Source organism: Punica granatum, chromosome 2, assembly GCF_007655135.1.
Source record: "Punica granatum isolate Tunisia-2019 chromosome 2, ASM765513v2, whole genome shotgun sequence".
NCBI classification, from domain to species: Eukaryota; Viridiplantae; Streptophyta; class Magnoliopsida; order Myrtales; family Lythraceae; genus Punica; species Punica granatum.
In genome coordinates this window covers 38,175,707-38,192,854 of record NC_045128.1, presented here as the reverse complement: position 1 = coordinate 38,192,854, position 17,148 = coordinate 38,175,707, and the positions used below count along the sequence as shown (strand labels likewise).

Genomic DNA, 17,148 nt, shown 5'->3' with positions numbered 1-17,148 from the left:
ATAAATTATCTAAAAAGATTTAATACTTAAAGAAATCTCATTATGGTAGATTCAAATCAATTTCAATTCGATCCTATACCCGTGTACATCCCTACTGGGAACAATATCATACACAGCCGCGCACCTCGTGGTGCTTCTACACATCTCTTCGATCAGCTCAAGTGATTGTGGTTTGCCACTGCCATCAAGGCTCCTGGGAGCCTTACCACGGCCAAATCCAGCCCCATCACAATCGGAAAGTAAGACCAACATTACCATCGTATTTGACAATGGATCATATCTTATACCATCTCAATATCATGAAAAAGAACCAATAATCATGATTTTGAAGATAGACAGCACCAAAAGAATGCTTTCGAACTATATCCGACAAACCTGAACAATCTTAGATGATGCCGCGAGGATTATGCCAACCAGCAAACAGAAATTTATCGAATGCATCAAAACTTTTAGTAGTGCCATTGCGACACCTCCTAATAGGATGACTTGATAATAAATATGGCAATTCGAGAAATTGTTGGCATAAATATTTTCATTAGTTTCGGTATACACAGTAATGTATGATCCGGTAGGTCAAGAGCACCTAATTTCTGCCTTTGGTGAAAAGGATTCGAAACGACATACATTCCATCAGTATGGAAAAAAGAAGAATTAAGAGATGATTTAGGCAACTGGCGGCTCATTCATCCGCTTCTTCCTGATCATTAAGCCACTTAGTTGCCACCCATTTCTCTCCTTTAATCACTGGACAGCTTCCGTGAAGAGATGACTGAGGAAAAGATCAAACAGATTCAGGAATTTGAAGTCGAGCTGAAAATAGATGAGATTCCAAAATTTGAAGCAACATAAAGTTCGAAACATCAGAACGTAAATCAAACTGGGTAGGCCAACTTGGGCACTTGAGTCTTGGTGCCAGTAATATGACTGAAACAATTACCTGATCAATCGTGCCATTGGGGAATACAGAATAAAACAGAAGTCCATCTCCTCGCCTCGGTTTCACTTTTAATCCAGTGCACTTCTTGTAACTAAAGCCGGGATTTATCTTTAAGCCATTCTGTGGAGTAAGGACATCAAAATCGCCACCTCGGTTCAGACTGTCAAGACAGCAAAAGGAGAAAAATAAAAGAGGGATTGTCGAACCTCGAGCGGAAACACAGTTTCTCCGCCTTTTTCTACGTCAGATAGATATAGCAAAAACGAAGCAATCTGGGAAAACAAGCATCAGAATAAAGATCACAACATGCAAGAAAAATGACAGACTAAAAGGGCAGAAATCTACAGCTTCTGAGCATGAAGACGAGCATTTCTCTCAATTGAATATAAAATGGTAAAAACCTTGCAGTATATATTGCATTGGAAACTATACAATCTTTTATGCATGAAAAGATTTCCTGAGCAAAAAATGGGTAAAACTAGCCACTAAAGTAGAAGGGAGTTGTGGTCCTATTTCATGAAGCATATAAGAATTGCTCCCCATCATAAAGTACCATTAGAGCAAGAAACACTTTTGAACAAGAAGATCGGCCTATGAATAAAAGTTTAAATCTTCACTTATCCATAAAAAAAAGAAAAAAAAAAGTTTAAATCTTCTAAAACAGTGAATTCTCCAGCAGTTACAACTCTATTGGGTTTACATTCTACATTCAAAACATGTGTAAATAAGATATTTTATGATAAGGATGCTAGTTAAAAGAGTACCCTTTGGCTACTTTGAGGACCGTATTCGGCAGGATTGAAAGCATCATAATGGGAATCATACTTCTGCCCCACCTTGTACCGAAGAATGTTGAATGCCTGCAATATGGCGACATCATTCCATAACTCAGACTTAACTCAGATGACCTGTAATGAAAGATCAACTATTTCAAATTTCAAACAAAAGATTCTCAGACACCCTAAAAGCAGAAATGAAACAATAATAAGTGTTAAAATATAATTGATTTGATTAAAGACAAAATATGAATGAAGAAAGACATGCCTATACCAGAACTAACTAGAATGAAGTTATTAATGGAGAAAATACCATCAACTTTATTCTGCATCCCATGCTTGTCAAAATAGACTGAAATTTGTTATTAATCATGTTCGTCTTTGTCATCATTTTAGCCGAGTACATTGGTGCAATTCTCTGTTCTTTGCCCACTTGTTTATGGGCTATTTTAGGTTTTTGCTCTTGGGTGAGTGCTAAGCTTGGCCAAACTGTGGGGTTATTTTGCCCAACTTAAAGGAAATCACCACTTATATCTGAGAAAAAAGAGGGAAAACGAAAACCATGTTGATCATTGGACACATGCCATGCAGGACAAATCAATTCTCCATAGAAGAATATGCAAGTCTAAAACTATTTCATCCCACTAGTGAAACTTGCAACACAAGAAATGAGATCATGCTTACCTCTCCATGTGTCCTTGGAATCATTGTAACCCTAGCAATTTTTCGCTCTATATAATCCAAAGTTCCAGTCTGATCCTCTGATGCACTAATAAATGTCCCCGAACTGCTAAAGAATAAAAAGAAAAGAAAAAAAATCAATCATATAACTGTTACATGTCTATGCCTCACCAGAAGGGGAAAAGGCCCAACTCTATGTTGAAAAGAAGTAGAGCAGCAAAAGATTGTCTCATCTGATACAATTCATCATTTTACGGGCAATTACATTGGCATAACAGGTTGAAGGGTCATTGAATAATGTAAAGTGAAAAGCATCTCATCAAAATTTCTGAGATCACAATAGACCAATCCTCAAGGAAAAACATGAGTAACAGGCATGCCTTGTCCTAATCCCTTCAGTGTTCTCTGTTGTTTCTCCCTCCCGCAAAGCCAGAAGTGATGGTTTCAGGTGTGCCTTTGCCATTTTCACAATAGCTTGGCATTGTTCTGCAGTCGCAAAGTTCGGAAAATAAAGAGCCCTGGGTTTCCAACTCAAAACCTGTTTCAAGTAACAAGACAGCATGATATAGTATTGGCTGTTGGTTTACTTAAACATGTAACATGCAAGTTCAAGCGCTCCAAAATCTCGAGTAGTGTTAAATTGGATGAACTAATGCCATATTCTAATCTTTCTCCACTTCTAGCACGAGTCTAATATCGATTACGATAGTTCAAAAAGTGACACTTGGACACTACTGATTCCTGGTTACCAAATTCTCCACAAGCACCTAGCGAAGTTTGATCAACTTCATAACCAATCAATATTGCCTATTAATAAAACCAGCCTCTAAAAATATCACCCAACTCTTCCATAGCAAACGAAACAGAACCTCGATAAACAGAATAAAAAAAAAGACCTGAAAAGGGATCGATCCGACAGAAGGTTCACCAGTTTCACCATGCTGCATCGGTTCGTGAACACCGTCTTCAGTCACTACTTCAAGCATTCTCAGCCTCGAGTTTATAGCGGGCGCATCCTGCAAATGCCATCAGCAACAGACGGGTCAACTCAATCAAGCTGATAAATTTCAACATCTGCATTTCATTTCGCTGAAACCCCTGCAAGATGATAGTAAAGGCAATAGTAGCACGACCGTCACTTCGAGCATCTCTCTCCCACTAATCGGGCAATAAACAAATCAAAATATGGGCTGAAAATTCGAATGGCCACAAACAAATGCCGCCATCAAATTCAAAACCCACTTTTAAAAATTTCCCTGCCCTAAATTGTCTTGGTTAAGAAGAAGCGTATATCCGTCAAACACTTTCAATCAACGCAAGCAGGGGGGAAAGGAACCTGAGAAAAGATAATGGAAGCGAAGAAGCCGGCGATGAAGAAGCAGAGGCACGAGAAGACGAGGAGTGGGAGCCCTAGCTTGGGTATGGAGCTCTTCGCCTTGCTTCTCATCTGTAAGGGTACAGCCGGTCCCTCCCTGCGTAAGATTTTGAATTGATGGAATCTGCAGGTTGAAGATCAATGCTTTGATTTCGTTGTCGAGGAGTTTCACGTGTCGTGTTGGCAAATTCTCAATAGTTTATATCTGGCATTCGATGGAGGCGGATGGAAGAGGTGAGTTGCAGCGCAGAAGAGAAGAGGAGAGAGCGCGTTAATGGCGGGAGGGGGTTTTCTGTACTACTGAACCTGTCCGTCTGCCCTTTGCTTTGCGCAGTCGTAAAGAGATAGGGAGAGCTTTCCCCGTCGGGCTTTTCATGTCATTTTATATTCTGGGGGCTAATAAGCTTGCATTTCGTTTTCGAGTTGGATAATTATCCAACCAAACTTGATTTTGTATAATAATTATAAATATTATAAATATATTAATTTTAAAAATATATATATGTATGTATATATAGATGTAAAAATATATGGATAATTTATTAGTAAAAATTAATTTTAAAAATGATTAGAAAAAAGGACAAATGAGAAAATATCATTAAATGAAAATTAAAAAATGATTAGAAAAAAGTATGAGTAAAAATGTATTATTTATTAAATAAAAAAAATAAAATAAAAATTATTATATTGTTAAATTTGGAGAAGAATAGAGTTGAGTAGAGTAAAGTTTGATTATTATTCATAAACCAAACAAAGCCTAATTAATTTCCTTTTCATTTTCTTATTGATTCACTAACTTTTTTACCCGTATGATGGACGGTTATTATTTAGAATGATTATTTTTAGATGAATTTTTAAAATTTTGACATCACAATTGAATTTAACATATTTATTGCATATAATAGATATTTATTTTAAGAAATTGTATTTTTATAAATAAATTTTAAGATTATATATTTTAAATCAAGAAAGTGCTTGTATAATAAAATTATTAATTATTTAATGATTTATATGCATTTACTAATTTAGTCTTAATTGTATATACATTTATAATTATTTATTTATTTAGATATTTACTTATATGACCTTATATCATATATAAAATTACTTTAACCCCTATTTATTATGGAGGATACAATTATATATATATATATATGCGTTTTTTTTTTACTAGAGATTTTATTGGGGACCAAGGGCTGAATGGGTGGTTTGATTGGTCAGGCTGGGTGGTCAGATCAAGACCGTGACTCAAACCTGGCAACAATGACCAAGTCGAGAAGATCACCTCAAGTTACCAAAAGATAGTTCACTTTCTTTTGTCGACGTGCATCATCTGATACCAAGAAGTTCAAATGACTCTAATTAATCCAGATTTGAGTAGAGTCAGTCTATTAATGGATAAAATTATTTCAATCGTGGATTTTTGCTATTCAAATTGAACTCAATAGACTATTTTTGCTATTGAATTTATCAGATGATCGGTCCATTCACGTGGAGTTGAGTGTAATTTAGTTGGAGTGAAGTACTATTTAATGCCATGTCAGTGCGCTCCCCAGTATATTATCTTGGTTTTTGCTTATATTGGATTCCAATTAAGTAATGGAACTTCATCATTCCACCTAGGGATGGATTAAGGGGTTGGAGGTGGCAGACACCTCACTAAAATTTTAACGTTATATGAAAAATTATAGATTCCTTTATCATTTTTTCTGAAATTATTTATGTTCGCTCCCTAAGGACTCTCCTCCTCGACCAAAATTCTGATTCTACGTGTTCATAGATAAAATTAAAGACAACATAGCTATATGAAAATGATAGTTAATGAATGAAAATCATCAAAAAGTATCCAACCTAACCCATATCTATATATAACTAAAATTTATTTGGGTGTATAATAAATGAGATTGGGTACATAATAAATACTTAAAAGAAAATTTTAAAAATATGAAAAAAGATAATTTAAAATAAAGATAATAATTTAAAAAATTAATAAATGCACTTAATGTATCTAAATCTCCTACTCACCATGTTATATTAATAGAAAATTTTAAAATGAAAAAAAACTAAAAACAAAGAATAATAATTAAAAATATTTAATAAATGCATTTAAATGTACCTAAATCTCTACTAAATACAATTAAATGAAAATTTTTGTTGGAATTTCTCAATTATATATAAGTGATAAATATATATAAATAATTAATTTAATGTGACATTATAAAAATTGAGTGTAACTTAAAAAAATTAATTATGATTAGTATAAAATATAAATATATAAACACAAATCAGTGCAACATAGGGGGTTTAACACTAGCTTATATTCATATTTATATTATCCAACTAACTCATATCTCTTAAATCACATCGTGGACCTTTAAGTTGGCTGAACGTACACCTGTTCGATAAAAATTGGGTCAAATCACTGGTAGCAGTTAGATTGAAAAAGATATATGTACATATCGTTGCTCCATCACCGACCATTTATTTTATTCTTTAATTAATGATCTAGTGTTATTACAATTCCTCGATCTGAAATTCTGAGCTTGATTATTATGAACGACAACAAGTCCATTAGTTTTTTTTTTTTTTGGTTCCCCCATCCACTCAATGCTCATGGCCAACTCAATGAATTCATGGACATCCACTCCCGCGGTTTTATCAACTTGCACATTTATCTTGCCTTATCTCGCTTCCATCCCTCTACCCTGTTCTACAACGACGCATGAGCTCATGGTCGATAAGCCGTTTATGTCAAGTGAGTGATTACCATTTGCTCATCGGATCACCGATCCATGACGGCTGCTAGTGAGTAACGAGTTATTATATGTACTTCCCTTCCTTGCCGTCTTTGTTGGTGCTAACTCACCGATCTATCCATTGATAGACTCTGTTTGCCGCTCCCCTACCTTTCGCTACTCGATTAAGTCCTTAATTTAATGCGACGAAGAAAATAGCAGCAACAACATTTTATAGCCTTTTTTTTTTGCTGAGTATTATAGCCATTTTCTTGAAAGGGCCTTTTATATACCAAATCAATAAATTAATTATAATAATATATGTAAAAGAAAATCTTTAACTTCACAATGAGTGCCCTTACAATTTTATTAAATGCAATTCGTTGCATTTTTTTTATAATAATCCAATTTTATTCAATTTAATTATATTCTTTTTCAAATTTAACAATATAATAATTACTATTTTATCTTTTTCTTCTATTTAATAATACTTTCTCATTCATACTTTTTTTAATCATTTTTAAACTTACATTTAATAATACTTTCTCACATATATTTTTTCATAATTATTTTTAAAATCAATTTTTTAATAATAAATTTTTATATGATTTCACATTTATATATACATACATACATATATATATATATATTCATACATCAATATATTTATCAACACTTACAAGAGCACAAATTAATTCAGTTCGATTTGCCAACCTATTAAGAGGTAAAAGCCTCATAACGTAGATTTTTTTTCCGTTAATAAGACTCGAATCCAAGACTTTATTTGAGAAACACAAAATTTTTTAAATTAGTCCACATTATTAATTATTAATACATTTATACATATATATAATATATATTAGGGTTAATGATCCAAAAAATATGAACTTTGGCCCATTTTGTCACTTTTGGCACGAATTTTACTTTTTTACCCAAAAAAAACAAGAATTCTGATTTTCTTATCATATTAGGCATTCATATCATTTTTCATCCATTTTGCTAACATGACAGCAAGTGATGCATATATATGGTCAACGTTATCACACCACGTCAGCAAAAATAATATATATATATTTTTTTAAAAAGAGAGAGAAAAGCTTTGATGGGAGAAAAGGTGGGGCCCCCCGACTGGCCACCCCTCTCCCGCGAGGAGGTCGGCTGGGTTCTCCCAAATTCGAGGAGTAGGGGCCTTCAATTCGAGGGAAGGTCGGGGGCCTCGCACTCTCTCAAGTCAATTTTTTTTATAGCTTTCTTTATTATTTTTGCTGAATTGGCGTGATAATGTTTACCATCACGCCATCAAATTGATGGAAAATGACACATATATTTAACGTGACAAGAAAATCAAAATTCATGCATTTTTTTTTATAAAAAATAAAATTCATGTCAAAAGTTAAAAAAAAGGCAAAGTTGATGACTTTTAGGTAATTAATCCTGATATATAATATATATTTTGGGTTGCTATTGGTACATGTAATTTACTTATTAAGATTGTTTCTTACAAATACCTCAAGATACATATGAATTTTGTATATATATAAAACATTTTTTTCTACGCACTAAAATATTTTAAATATGGTTATCGCTAACAAGTATTATAAAAATTAAATTCGTCGACCACATTTTTCTATATAAAAAAAATATTTATCTTCCCGACCCCAAGTCAACATACTCTTTTCACATGAATATATATATATATATATATATATACACACACACGAATGCTATTCTCTTTCATATTTTCTATAGGAATGAGATCTATGGTCTTGAAGTTAATTTATATATTTAATTAAGTAGATTATATTTTAATTTATACATGTCAAATGCAATCATATTTTATTATCGATGCATCCATAATATTAATCCAAGCACTATATATATATATTTAATACGTATTTTCTCTTTAATGTTAAATTTGTCAATTCTAATTCTATATGGTAAAACAATATATATAATTTTTAAGGGCTAAAAAATCACATTTGATCTAATCCTTACTGCCCAAAAATATTTCTGTGAAATACTCGTTGCCTTTTAATCTTATTAATCTTCATATATAATTTTTTAAAAAAATAATTATCACCTAATTTTAGAGGGGGGGAAAACGAATTTCTCGGGGTCCTATTCCAATCTCTCAATCCTGAAAAAAAAAAAAAAACGCCCTTTTCCGAAATGCTTCGTCCTTTCTTCTCTCTCTTTCCTCAGTGTAATCTCCTCTCCAGTTTCTTCTTCTTCTTCTTCTTCTTCTTCCTGCCGTGGAGTCTCCCTCCCATTCTCAGCTCAACAGCCCAATCGAAACCCATCAATTTCCCGCTATTACTTTCCCGTCAGTTCGAACAAGGTACGATTTTGGATCGTTTCTGTATTCAATACGGGCTTGACTTGCATGACGAGCGCTTCTGAGCTGTTCTACAACCGGAGGTCCCGTCTCAGTCGAACGGCAGCTTCTGCTTCGTCGATAGGCGATCCGGAGTTAGGGTTCGAGTATTCGTCCGATCGGAGCCTCCGATTCTCGCACCAAAATCGCCGTCAAAGCCTGAGCCACGGCCACCACAGTCACAGTCATGATTTGGACGGCTGCGATCCCCTTCGTAGGTCCCCGCTTCCCCGCCACCACCGTTTCTCACACTCCGTAAGCCTAACGATTGTACGCTTTCTTATTTATTTTTTGGCGTTTTGCTTTATCTCAGGTTGAGATGGGGGTGAAATGAAAAACATCTCTCGTGGATATTGATATCATTGTGTGTCGAACGTTATGTTCAGTAACTTTTCTGCATTGGTAAGCTCAGAAAATTGAGGAGAAGTTCTAAAGTTCGATTTTTTAGTCGGTTTTGCGGTGATTATCATGTGCTCCTGTGAATATGCTAATGGGGTTTTCCATAATTTTTGCTCCTAGGGATTATAGGATGGGTATGGAAAATATACTGAATGTTCATATCTCTCTCTCTCTCTCTATATATATATATATATATAATGTTGTCTCCAAATGGCTGGCCTGTTTCCCTTTGCAACTACTTGATTTGAAAAGGTTCAGAAGACCCAAATTGATGTGAAATATTGTTAAGTTAGTGACTATCATCAACTACTGTACTTTCAGTTGGTATGCTTTGTGTGAAGTGTGCTGTGTTCAGTACATGTGACAGCTCTCGCTGAGATCTGCTCAATATATGAGAGTGGTTCACATTAGATTTTGCAAGAACCATGTTGTTTGCTTTGACTCAGAAAGTCTCTGGATATTTCTCTTTTTTATGGTATATATGCCTTAGGTATCTACCTGGATCTGCGAAACACGTCCTCAGGAACCCATGAACTACCCCCAGGCAGTTGCCTGGGCATAGTGCAGTTGCGTATTAAATTCTACTTTCTGCAATGAAAGTTGATTTCTTTGCTGAAATATACTGTCCTGCAATTTGACTTGAGATATTTCAACTTTTGTGTATAGCATACTCTTAAAATATATTTGCGTTCATTGGTGCTCTTCTTATTCTCCTCCTTTTCTCTCGTCACACTTGGCTAAAACATTTTTCAGTTATATGCTTTTCTTCTGGTTTTTATGCTTCTCTGAGTTGGAGGAAAGTACTTGCTTACAGGGTGACTTTCATCCGGCGGGGTAAAAATATAACTTAACATGGATAGTACATAAATATTTTTTTCAGCTGGGGCAAAATACTAATTTTGCATGGGAAAAGTCGTAAATAACTATATTTTTTGGGGCAAAAAAAAAGAAAAAATCTAATTTCCGCCCACCGGGGGAGTGCCCCCACTAGAGCCCATGTGGCTCCGCCCCTGCTTGCTTACTAAAAGATTTACAACGAGTACTGCAATTTTGCTGCTTACGTAGCTAGCCTTGTTTTAGTTTTTAATTTCACATTTCGCATTCTCTTTAAAATCTTAGGAGCGCCCATCACTGGTGCTTGATCAAACCAATCAGCAGTCTGGTACAAACAATAGCAGAAATGCAGAATCTCAAAGAAATGTAAGGAGACCTGGAATTTCAACAAGTGACAGGCTTCCTGGATCGGTGCTCCTTGCGAGGGAAAGGCTTCTTGAAAGGCTTAGAGGTGTATCTCTTTCTGGATCGAGGTATCTTTCCTGCTCTATGCATGTCTAAATGCTTTGAAACTTTAAATCTTTTAGAATGAGGCTTATGAGTTATGATTATAGGAATCATTTTGAGTGAGGCATATAGTTTAGATATTACCTTCATTAGACAAATATTAATTGGGAAAATGCAGCAGTGCTATCTATGTTTTCATAAATCCAGTTGGCATAATTCAAAAGAAAGAATTCTTGATTTTTCTCTATTAGTTTGCAACTCATACGTTGTTTGAATGAGGGGACTTTTGCGTCATCGATTTAGGAAACTCTGAATGATTTTTTCTAGGGGAATAGATCTGCACAAATGGTCTGCACCTACTTGGTATCAGAACCTTCTTCATGGTAGATTTGTTGGTATATCTAAGATACCCTTAGAAATTAGTTTTGCTGCAACAATGAAAATTGGCACAGTTACAATAGTCCCGCATGTCCTGCTAGATCTGCCTAATGCATGCTCCTACTCGTTGTATAATGCAGAATCCATATGCCACATCCTTCGCCCACTGTTATTTTGATTCGTTAATCACTCCCTTGATATCTTCCAAGTACTGTGTGTAGCCAAATCATGTTGAAAAAGAGAGCTAAATACAAGTTATAACAAATATCATTTTCTGGATATAGGCGAAGCAGTAGAGACCCATCAAGCACAAATCGAATTGAGCATGCATACGCTGAGCATTGGAGGCTAGCAGATGCATTTGACTGGGGAGCTGAGGCGTCAATTCAATTTCCTTCTGGTGGCTCTGACTTAAACGACTCAACCTTATTGTCCGAGAGAACAATTTCAACAAGCACAGAGAAGCCACCGGGTCTGTCTCAGGAGGCATTGGACCAATTGCATGTGGAAATCTTCAGCTACTACATGAAGGAAAAGGAAGGCATGATGGAGAGAAAATCACAGGACTGCAGTATTTGTCTCGAGAATTTCATGGAAGGAGATAAGCTCATCTGCTTGCCGTGCGAGCATTGGTTTCACTCAACCTGCTTGGATCCATGGGTTCGAACCTGTGGAGACTGCCCATATTGTCGTAAAGGTATTATTGCAGTTCCTACCGAGAGAAACTAGATGACTTAATTCTGACTGCCTTTCCCATCTGAACTCGTACGGCTCGTGCCCGCTTGGTTTGTCCCCTGATCAGCGCAAAGAGTTTAGGTTTTGTCCTTCCCTTTTTCCGGGGGATTACGTGTTTCTTCCCTTTCCTTTATTGTACATTTCGGAAGTGGGATTCAGTTTGGAATTGACAGATAGGTATAGACAGATCCTTTCACAATGTTGTAAGGAAGTCCTGATGTATTGTCACGCGTCAAATTGTAGAATGATCGATGAACTTATGAAACTTCTCTTGAGTTTGTGGCATTTGTGGCCTTAATGATTTTTTCTGCTATAATGCTATTCTGATATCATTTGTCCGTAAATGAAAAATAAATAAATAAACAAAAGGGATCAAAAAGTCAAGAGTTAAAACATTTGGGTCTTCAATAATTAACCCATTTTGCATGTCCAGAATCTGCCAAACACGGTTGACTCTCAAATGACTGACTGGCAATAAACCATGTCCAGTGACTGGGACTCTGCATTTCCAATAATCCAAGAAATGGCCCCCTTACTTATTCCCTGTGGCAGTCACGTCCAAGATTCTTACTATTGTCAATTTGTCATTGGAACACGACAGAGAGGGGGGCTGACTGACAATAGGAATTAAACTTTATGGGTCAACTTGAAATTTACAATCACAGTGTGATGAGAAGAAGATATTTTCTAGTCCACCAAATGCTCTCTCGTCTTATTAGAACTTGCGGGAGGACTGGGTCAAGTCAAGCGTCAAAACCCACGCCCCAGTGTGAAAATGATCAGCAGCACGGTTCATGTAATTTGACCGACCGCCGTCGCTCACCTTTACCATATAATGGAAATGAAGGAAGAAACCCAACCGATCATTTTTCATTTTAGTCATTCATACCTTAAGCCGGTCGATATATTTGCACGTATACAATGTGATTCGTAGACATGTTCCGCGCGTATCTTCGGATTAACACGTTTTACCAACAACTGGGAGTATCTTATTACTAAGAAGAGCGAAAGGAAACTAAAGGATGGCTCAATCGCCTTTAATAGGATTTGCCGCAATGACGCGACTTTCTCTGTGAAAATCAAAGACGCGTATTTCGGACACACTCACACTGTATCCATTTACTCCCCACCAAAAAAAAAAAAAAAAAAGAGAGAAATAGTGAAATTCCACCAGTTTCCCTTCTTCTTCTTCTTCTTCTTTTTCGTCTTGTACTTCACGACGCGTCTCTTCCGAGCCACGCCTTCCCTCTTTCGCCTTTTGATCCTTCTCTCTGCCGTCTCCCCACGGCGAAAGAATCTCATAAATTCCCACATACCCAACAGACCCATCAATCTGCCGCGGCCGTTTCATTTATCAAGATCGTTTCTTTCAGCGGTGGGGTTTGAGTGTTTCTGCTGATCGGTGAGCGAACGATGATGGCGCTGAGGTCATGTTACAGGCCGCTGGAGAGGTGCTTGGGGAGGTTTAATGGAGGCGGAGATGGGCTGCTCTGGCACATGGAATTGAAGCCTCATGCCCACGGGGACTACTCCATAGCCGTGGTTCAGGCTAACTCGAGCCTTGAGGATCAGGGCCAGGTCTTCACCTCTCCTTCTGCTACCTTTGTCGGGGTGTATGATGGTCATGGTGGACCTGAAGCTTCAAGATTCGTCAACAAGAACCTTTTCCCTTACATCAACAGTAAGCAAAATTCCCCCTTTGGATCCTATGATCGCCTCCCCTGTATCATCAAAGTCCTTTTATAAATTTTCTGTTCTGTTCGGTTTGAATTTAGAATTGTCGGGCTCGTGGATATTAAATGATTTTTCGAGTACTTAACAGATAATTTTGGAGCCATCTGGTCTACATGAGCCAGGATTTCACTCAACTTGCCTTTTGATAATGTGTTGGGATTGGAATTGGAATTGGAATTGGAATTCACTCAATCACAGTTCAAAGAGGTTGCCAATATGGGTCCAACCTTCCATTTGTTTTGTGACTGCCATGGACTGCTCAGTGGTAATCTCACTGGGTGGCCGTGATTGCCATTTTAGAATTGTAACTGCCATTTTGAGCTGTTGCATTTTAGATTTTAGTACGAGCATTTGTGTAAATGTGGGAAATGATGGAAGAGTTGTAATATGTCAAATTGCATATGTGATGCTTTATGTTCTGGAACTGAGCTGTTTCTCGGGATTTCCTTGGCAGAATTTGCGAGAGAGCAGGGTGGATTATCCAAGGATGTGTTAAAGAAAGCCTTTGATGCGACAGAGGAAGACTTCTTGCATCTCGTGCGCAGATCATTTCCTGCAAGGCCTCAGATTGCTTCGGTGGGTTCTTGCTGTTTGGTTGGTGCAATCACAAATGATGTTCTGTACGTGGCTAATCTCGGGGATTCAAGAGCAGTTCTTGGTCGAAGAGTTTCGGAGGGAAGGAATGGTCCTGTGGCTGCAGAGAGATTGTCGACTGATCACAATGTCTGCGTTGAGGAGGTTAGGAAGGAGGTCGAGGCTCTTCACCCTGATGATTCTCATATCGTGATGTATTGTCATGGAGTTTGGAGAATTAAGGGCATAATACAGGTACAATTTGCGTTCTCGTCTTGTTCCTTTTCTGATCGCCTTAGAAGATAAGGGATCCTTTTGTTTTGAGGGAAGTTGTTCTCGGTTTGGGAAATGTTGTCATTGAAAGAATCAGATGTGAGAATAGTTCTTTTATGATCATTATTTTACTTCAAATCGGAAAATGAGAGTGATACTTCTCATGAATTATTCTGTCTGGAAGGATGATATTGATCACTTGGATTGTTTTCTTGAAGTAATTTTGAAATTTTAATAAAGCACTATTCCTTCGATAGAGGTTCAATGACTTTCAGTTTCTCAGAACACAGTCACGTGTTGATGCATTTGGGAAATGATACTATTTCAGGAACATCTAGTTTACAAATATACAACGGTATCATGTTCATGCATTCAATTCCAAGGTGTTCTAAGAGGGGACTGTATCTTCTTCACTATTCCAGGAATCACATGCTGTGCCTCTTGCTGACCGGCTTATAAGTATATAGAAATAGTAAGAGGTCCTCAAAGCATGATATGTCCGTGAAGAAGAGTTCCTGGATCCCCATGGAGATTAGATCGGTATTTTTGGAAGTTGTGATCTCATTTGTTTTCCGTTTTTCCTAGAAATTTTCTTCTTATGGCTTACTCCGCAACCTGTTACATCCAGTAAAGTTTAAAGAGTATTGCTTGAGACAACTTTGTGCTGAAGGCCGTGTTCTTATTATGGTCAGGTATCAAGATCTATTGGCGATGTCTATCTGAAGAAACCCGAGATCAACAGAGACCCAATGTTTCAACAGTTTGCCAGTCCAATCCCGTTGAAGAGGCCGGTGATGACAGCAGAACCATCCATTATCAAGAGGAAACTCAAGGAGGAAGACATGTTTCTTATATTTGCATCCGATGGCCTCTGGGAACAGTTGAGTGATGAAGCCGCTGTAGAGATCGTTTTCAAAAGCCCGAGAGCTGTAAGTTTTCTGCCCGAAATAATTTTGAATCATGTGATTATTTGTGTTGGAAAATATGAAAGCACAATAAGTTAATGACATCTCATCTTCAACAATGAAGTGCGGAAAGCTCGATTATTATTATTATTATTATCATTTTTTGGATAAGTTCTGAAAGCACGAAAATTTTGTATATTCATTCTCTTAAAATATCTTTCAGGGCATAGCGAAGAGGCTGGTGAGAGCAGCACTTCAGGAAGCGGCTAAGAAAAGGGAAATGCGGTACAACGACATAACTAAGATCGAGAAAGGGATAAGGCGCCACTTTCACGATGACATTACCGTGATTGTAGTCTACCTCGACCACCACCATTTCTCTTCAGGCAATCGACTGAAGCCCTCCAAAGTCGGGTGCATCAATGCACCCTCGGACATCTTCTCACTGAAAGCAAACGACTCGGGAGGGAACCTGCTTCACGGTAATGGCTGAACATATATAGGTGTCCCAAACTTACTTGATAGACTGACTCCAATTTGTTTCTTTTTCCAGTTTTCATTAATTGAAAGATATAGAGAGGAACAAAGCGATGATAAAAATCACAGACAGGAGTGGTGTAAATGTCTTTTTTTTTTTTTTTTGGGTTTTACTGATGGGATTATTTTAAAATATTTTCTGAGAATGAATGATCACCTCCTGTTGATTTTTTGAGCAGCTTCCCATTAATGTACTCTTTCCCCCTCCCTTGATAGATAGCCGGTTCTCTGGATAATGGAAGATAATCAAGGTCCAAGGAAGCCTATCAATGTCCGAAGAAGAATTATCGTATACACGAATTTATTACGACAAAGTATGCACATGATTGTGCTTCCGATATGCTCTGATCGGAAGTACTGGAACAAAAATTTGCCCCCATTAAAGGGTAAGATTGATGATATCTGATTGAGCAGAACGTGAATATGTTTCCTTTACGCTCATGATATAGATAATGAAGTTTTCACCGAATCAATTACAAATTAAATGGTTTATATTGTACACCATTTATGATAATAGTAATAACTCATCCTTTAACTCATGATAGCATTTTAAAACGACAAACTGTAATTAATCTCTTAATTAGAATTAATTTCTCATTAAATCAATTAATTAAATAATTACTCCGGTAGAATTGTACACATATTAAATACTTTGTATTATATAGAATTTAAAATAAGGGTAAATTGTAACGGTGGTCCAAAAAGTTTTACAAATATTTCAATATGGTACAAAAAGTTTTTTTTTGCTACTTGATGATACAAAATGTTTCAAAGTTGTTTTAGTATAGTGCAAACCGTCATCTCGCCATTGACGCCGTCAAACCGTCCTTTACAAGATCTGTAAATTTTGCACCATTATGTAACTTACATAAAACATTTTGTACTATTAAGTTACAACTTCAAAACATTTTGCACCGTCATGTAATGTCCCACGAAAACCGATTTTGCATCATCAGCGTCGGCTTGACGGCGTCAATGGTGAGATGACGGTTTGTACAATACTGAAATAACTTTGAAATATTTTATACCATCAAGTAGTAAAAAAAACTTTTTATACCATATTGAAATATTTGTAAACTTTTTGGACTACCAGTGCAATTTATCATTTAAAATAATAATAACTCACCCATCAATTTTATAAATTTTTATCCCTATGGGTGTGACACTCTTCATATCCACAAATACGCCTCTTAATTTGTAGAACTTACTCCTGGCACCATTTAGGACCTTACTGACCGACTTCGTACTATGGAATTCCATGAACCCGAACCCCTATGATTGGCCCGCCTGACGATCTGAGGGTATAAAGCTGTCAGAGATCATGCCATATCTATCAAAATAAGCACCGAAGGATTCCACGGTAACGCTTGGTGGCAATCCCAGACAAAGATTTTCCTAGAATTGGGCTGAGCCTCAGGCGGGGGAAGCGGCAGTATTGGATCAACGCTTATCATA

General features: G+C 36.7%; 3 protein-coding genes across 5 annotated transcripts; 2 read left to right on the top strand and 1 right to left on the bottom strand.

Moving 5' to 3' along the window:
- Nucleotides 1–486: 486 nt before the first annotated feature.
- Nucleotides 487–4,141, bottom strand: LOC116194100 (probable prolyl 4-hydroxylase 9). The gene is made up of 8 exons (XM_031522820.1): nt 3,731–4,141; nt 3,291–3,410; nt 2,775–2,932; nt 2,398–2,500; nt 1,702–1,797; nt 1,144–1,209; nt 938–1,057; nt 487–769 (listed from the first exon to the last, which is right to left on the bottom strand). Exons 1-8 carry the CDS (start codon nt 3,839–3,841, stop codon nt 680–682), a joined length of 864 nt encoding a protein of 287 aa, XP_031378680.1. The 5' UTR covers nt 3,842–4,141; the 3' UTR covers nt 487–679.
- Nucleotides 4,142–8,659: 4,518 nt separating this feature from the next.
- LOC116197299 (probable E3 ubiquitin-protein ligase RHY1A) lies at nt 8,660–11,969 on the top strand. 2 transcript variants are annotated; one of them, XM_031527395.1, is made up of 3 exons: nt 8,660–9,148; nt 10,397–10,584; nt 11,221–11,969. In XM_031527395.1, the coding sequence occupies exons 1-3, from the start codon at nt 8,888–8,890 to the stop codon at nt 11,663–11,665; spliced, it is 894 nt and encodes a 297-aa protein (XP_031383255.1). In that variant the 5' UTR covers nt 8,660–8,887; the 3' UTR covers nt 11,666–11,969. The 2 variants fall into 2 exon arrangements, with proteins under 2 accessions (XP_031383255.1, XP_031383256.1); XM_031527396.1 differs by having other exon boundaries at nt 8,664–9,133.
- A 901-nt stretch (nt 11,970–12,870) lies between these two features.
- LOC116196997 (probable protein phosphatase 2C 63) lies at nt 12,871–16,173 on the top strand. Of its 2 annotated transcripts, none has more exons than XM_031526977.1 (5): nt 12,871–13,352; nt 13,860–14,233; nt 14,944–15,180; nt 15,380–15,638; nt 15,914–16,173. In XM_031526977.1, exons 1-5 carry the CDS (start codon nt 13,085–13,087, stop codon nt 15,937–15,939), a joined length of 1,164 nt encoding a protein of 387 aa, XP_031382837.1. In that variant the 5' UTR covers nt 12,871–13,084; the 3' UTR covers nt 15,940–16,173. The 2 variants fall into 2 exon arrangements, with proteins under 2 accessions (XP_031382837.1, XP_031382838.1); XM_031526978.1 differs by having other exon boundaries at nt 15,910–16,173.
- Nucleotides 16,174–17,148: the final 975 nt, after the last annotated feature.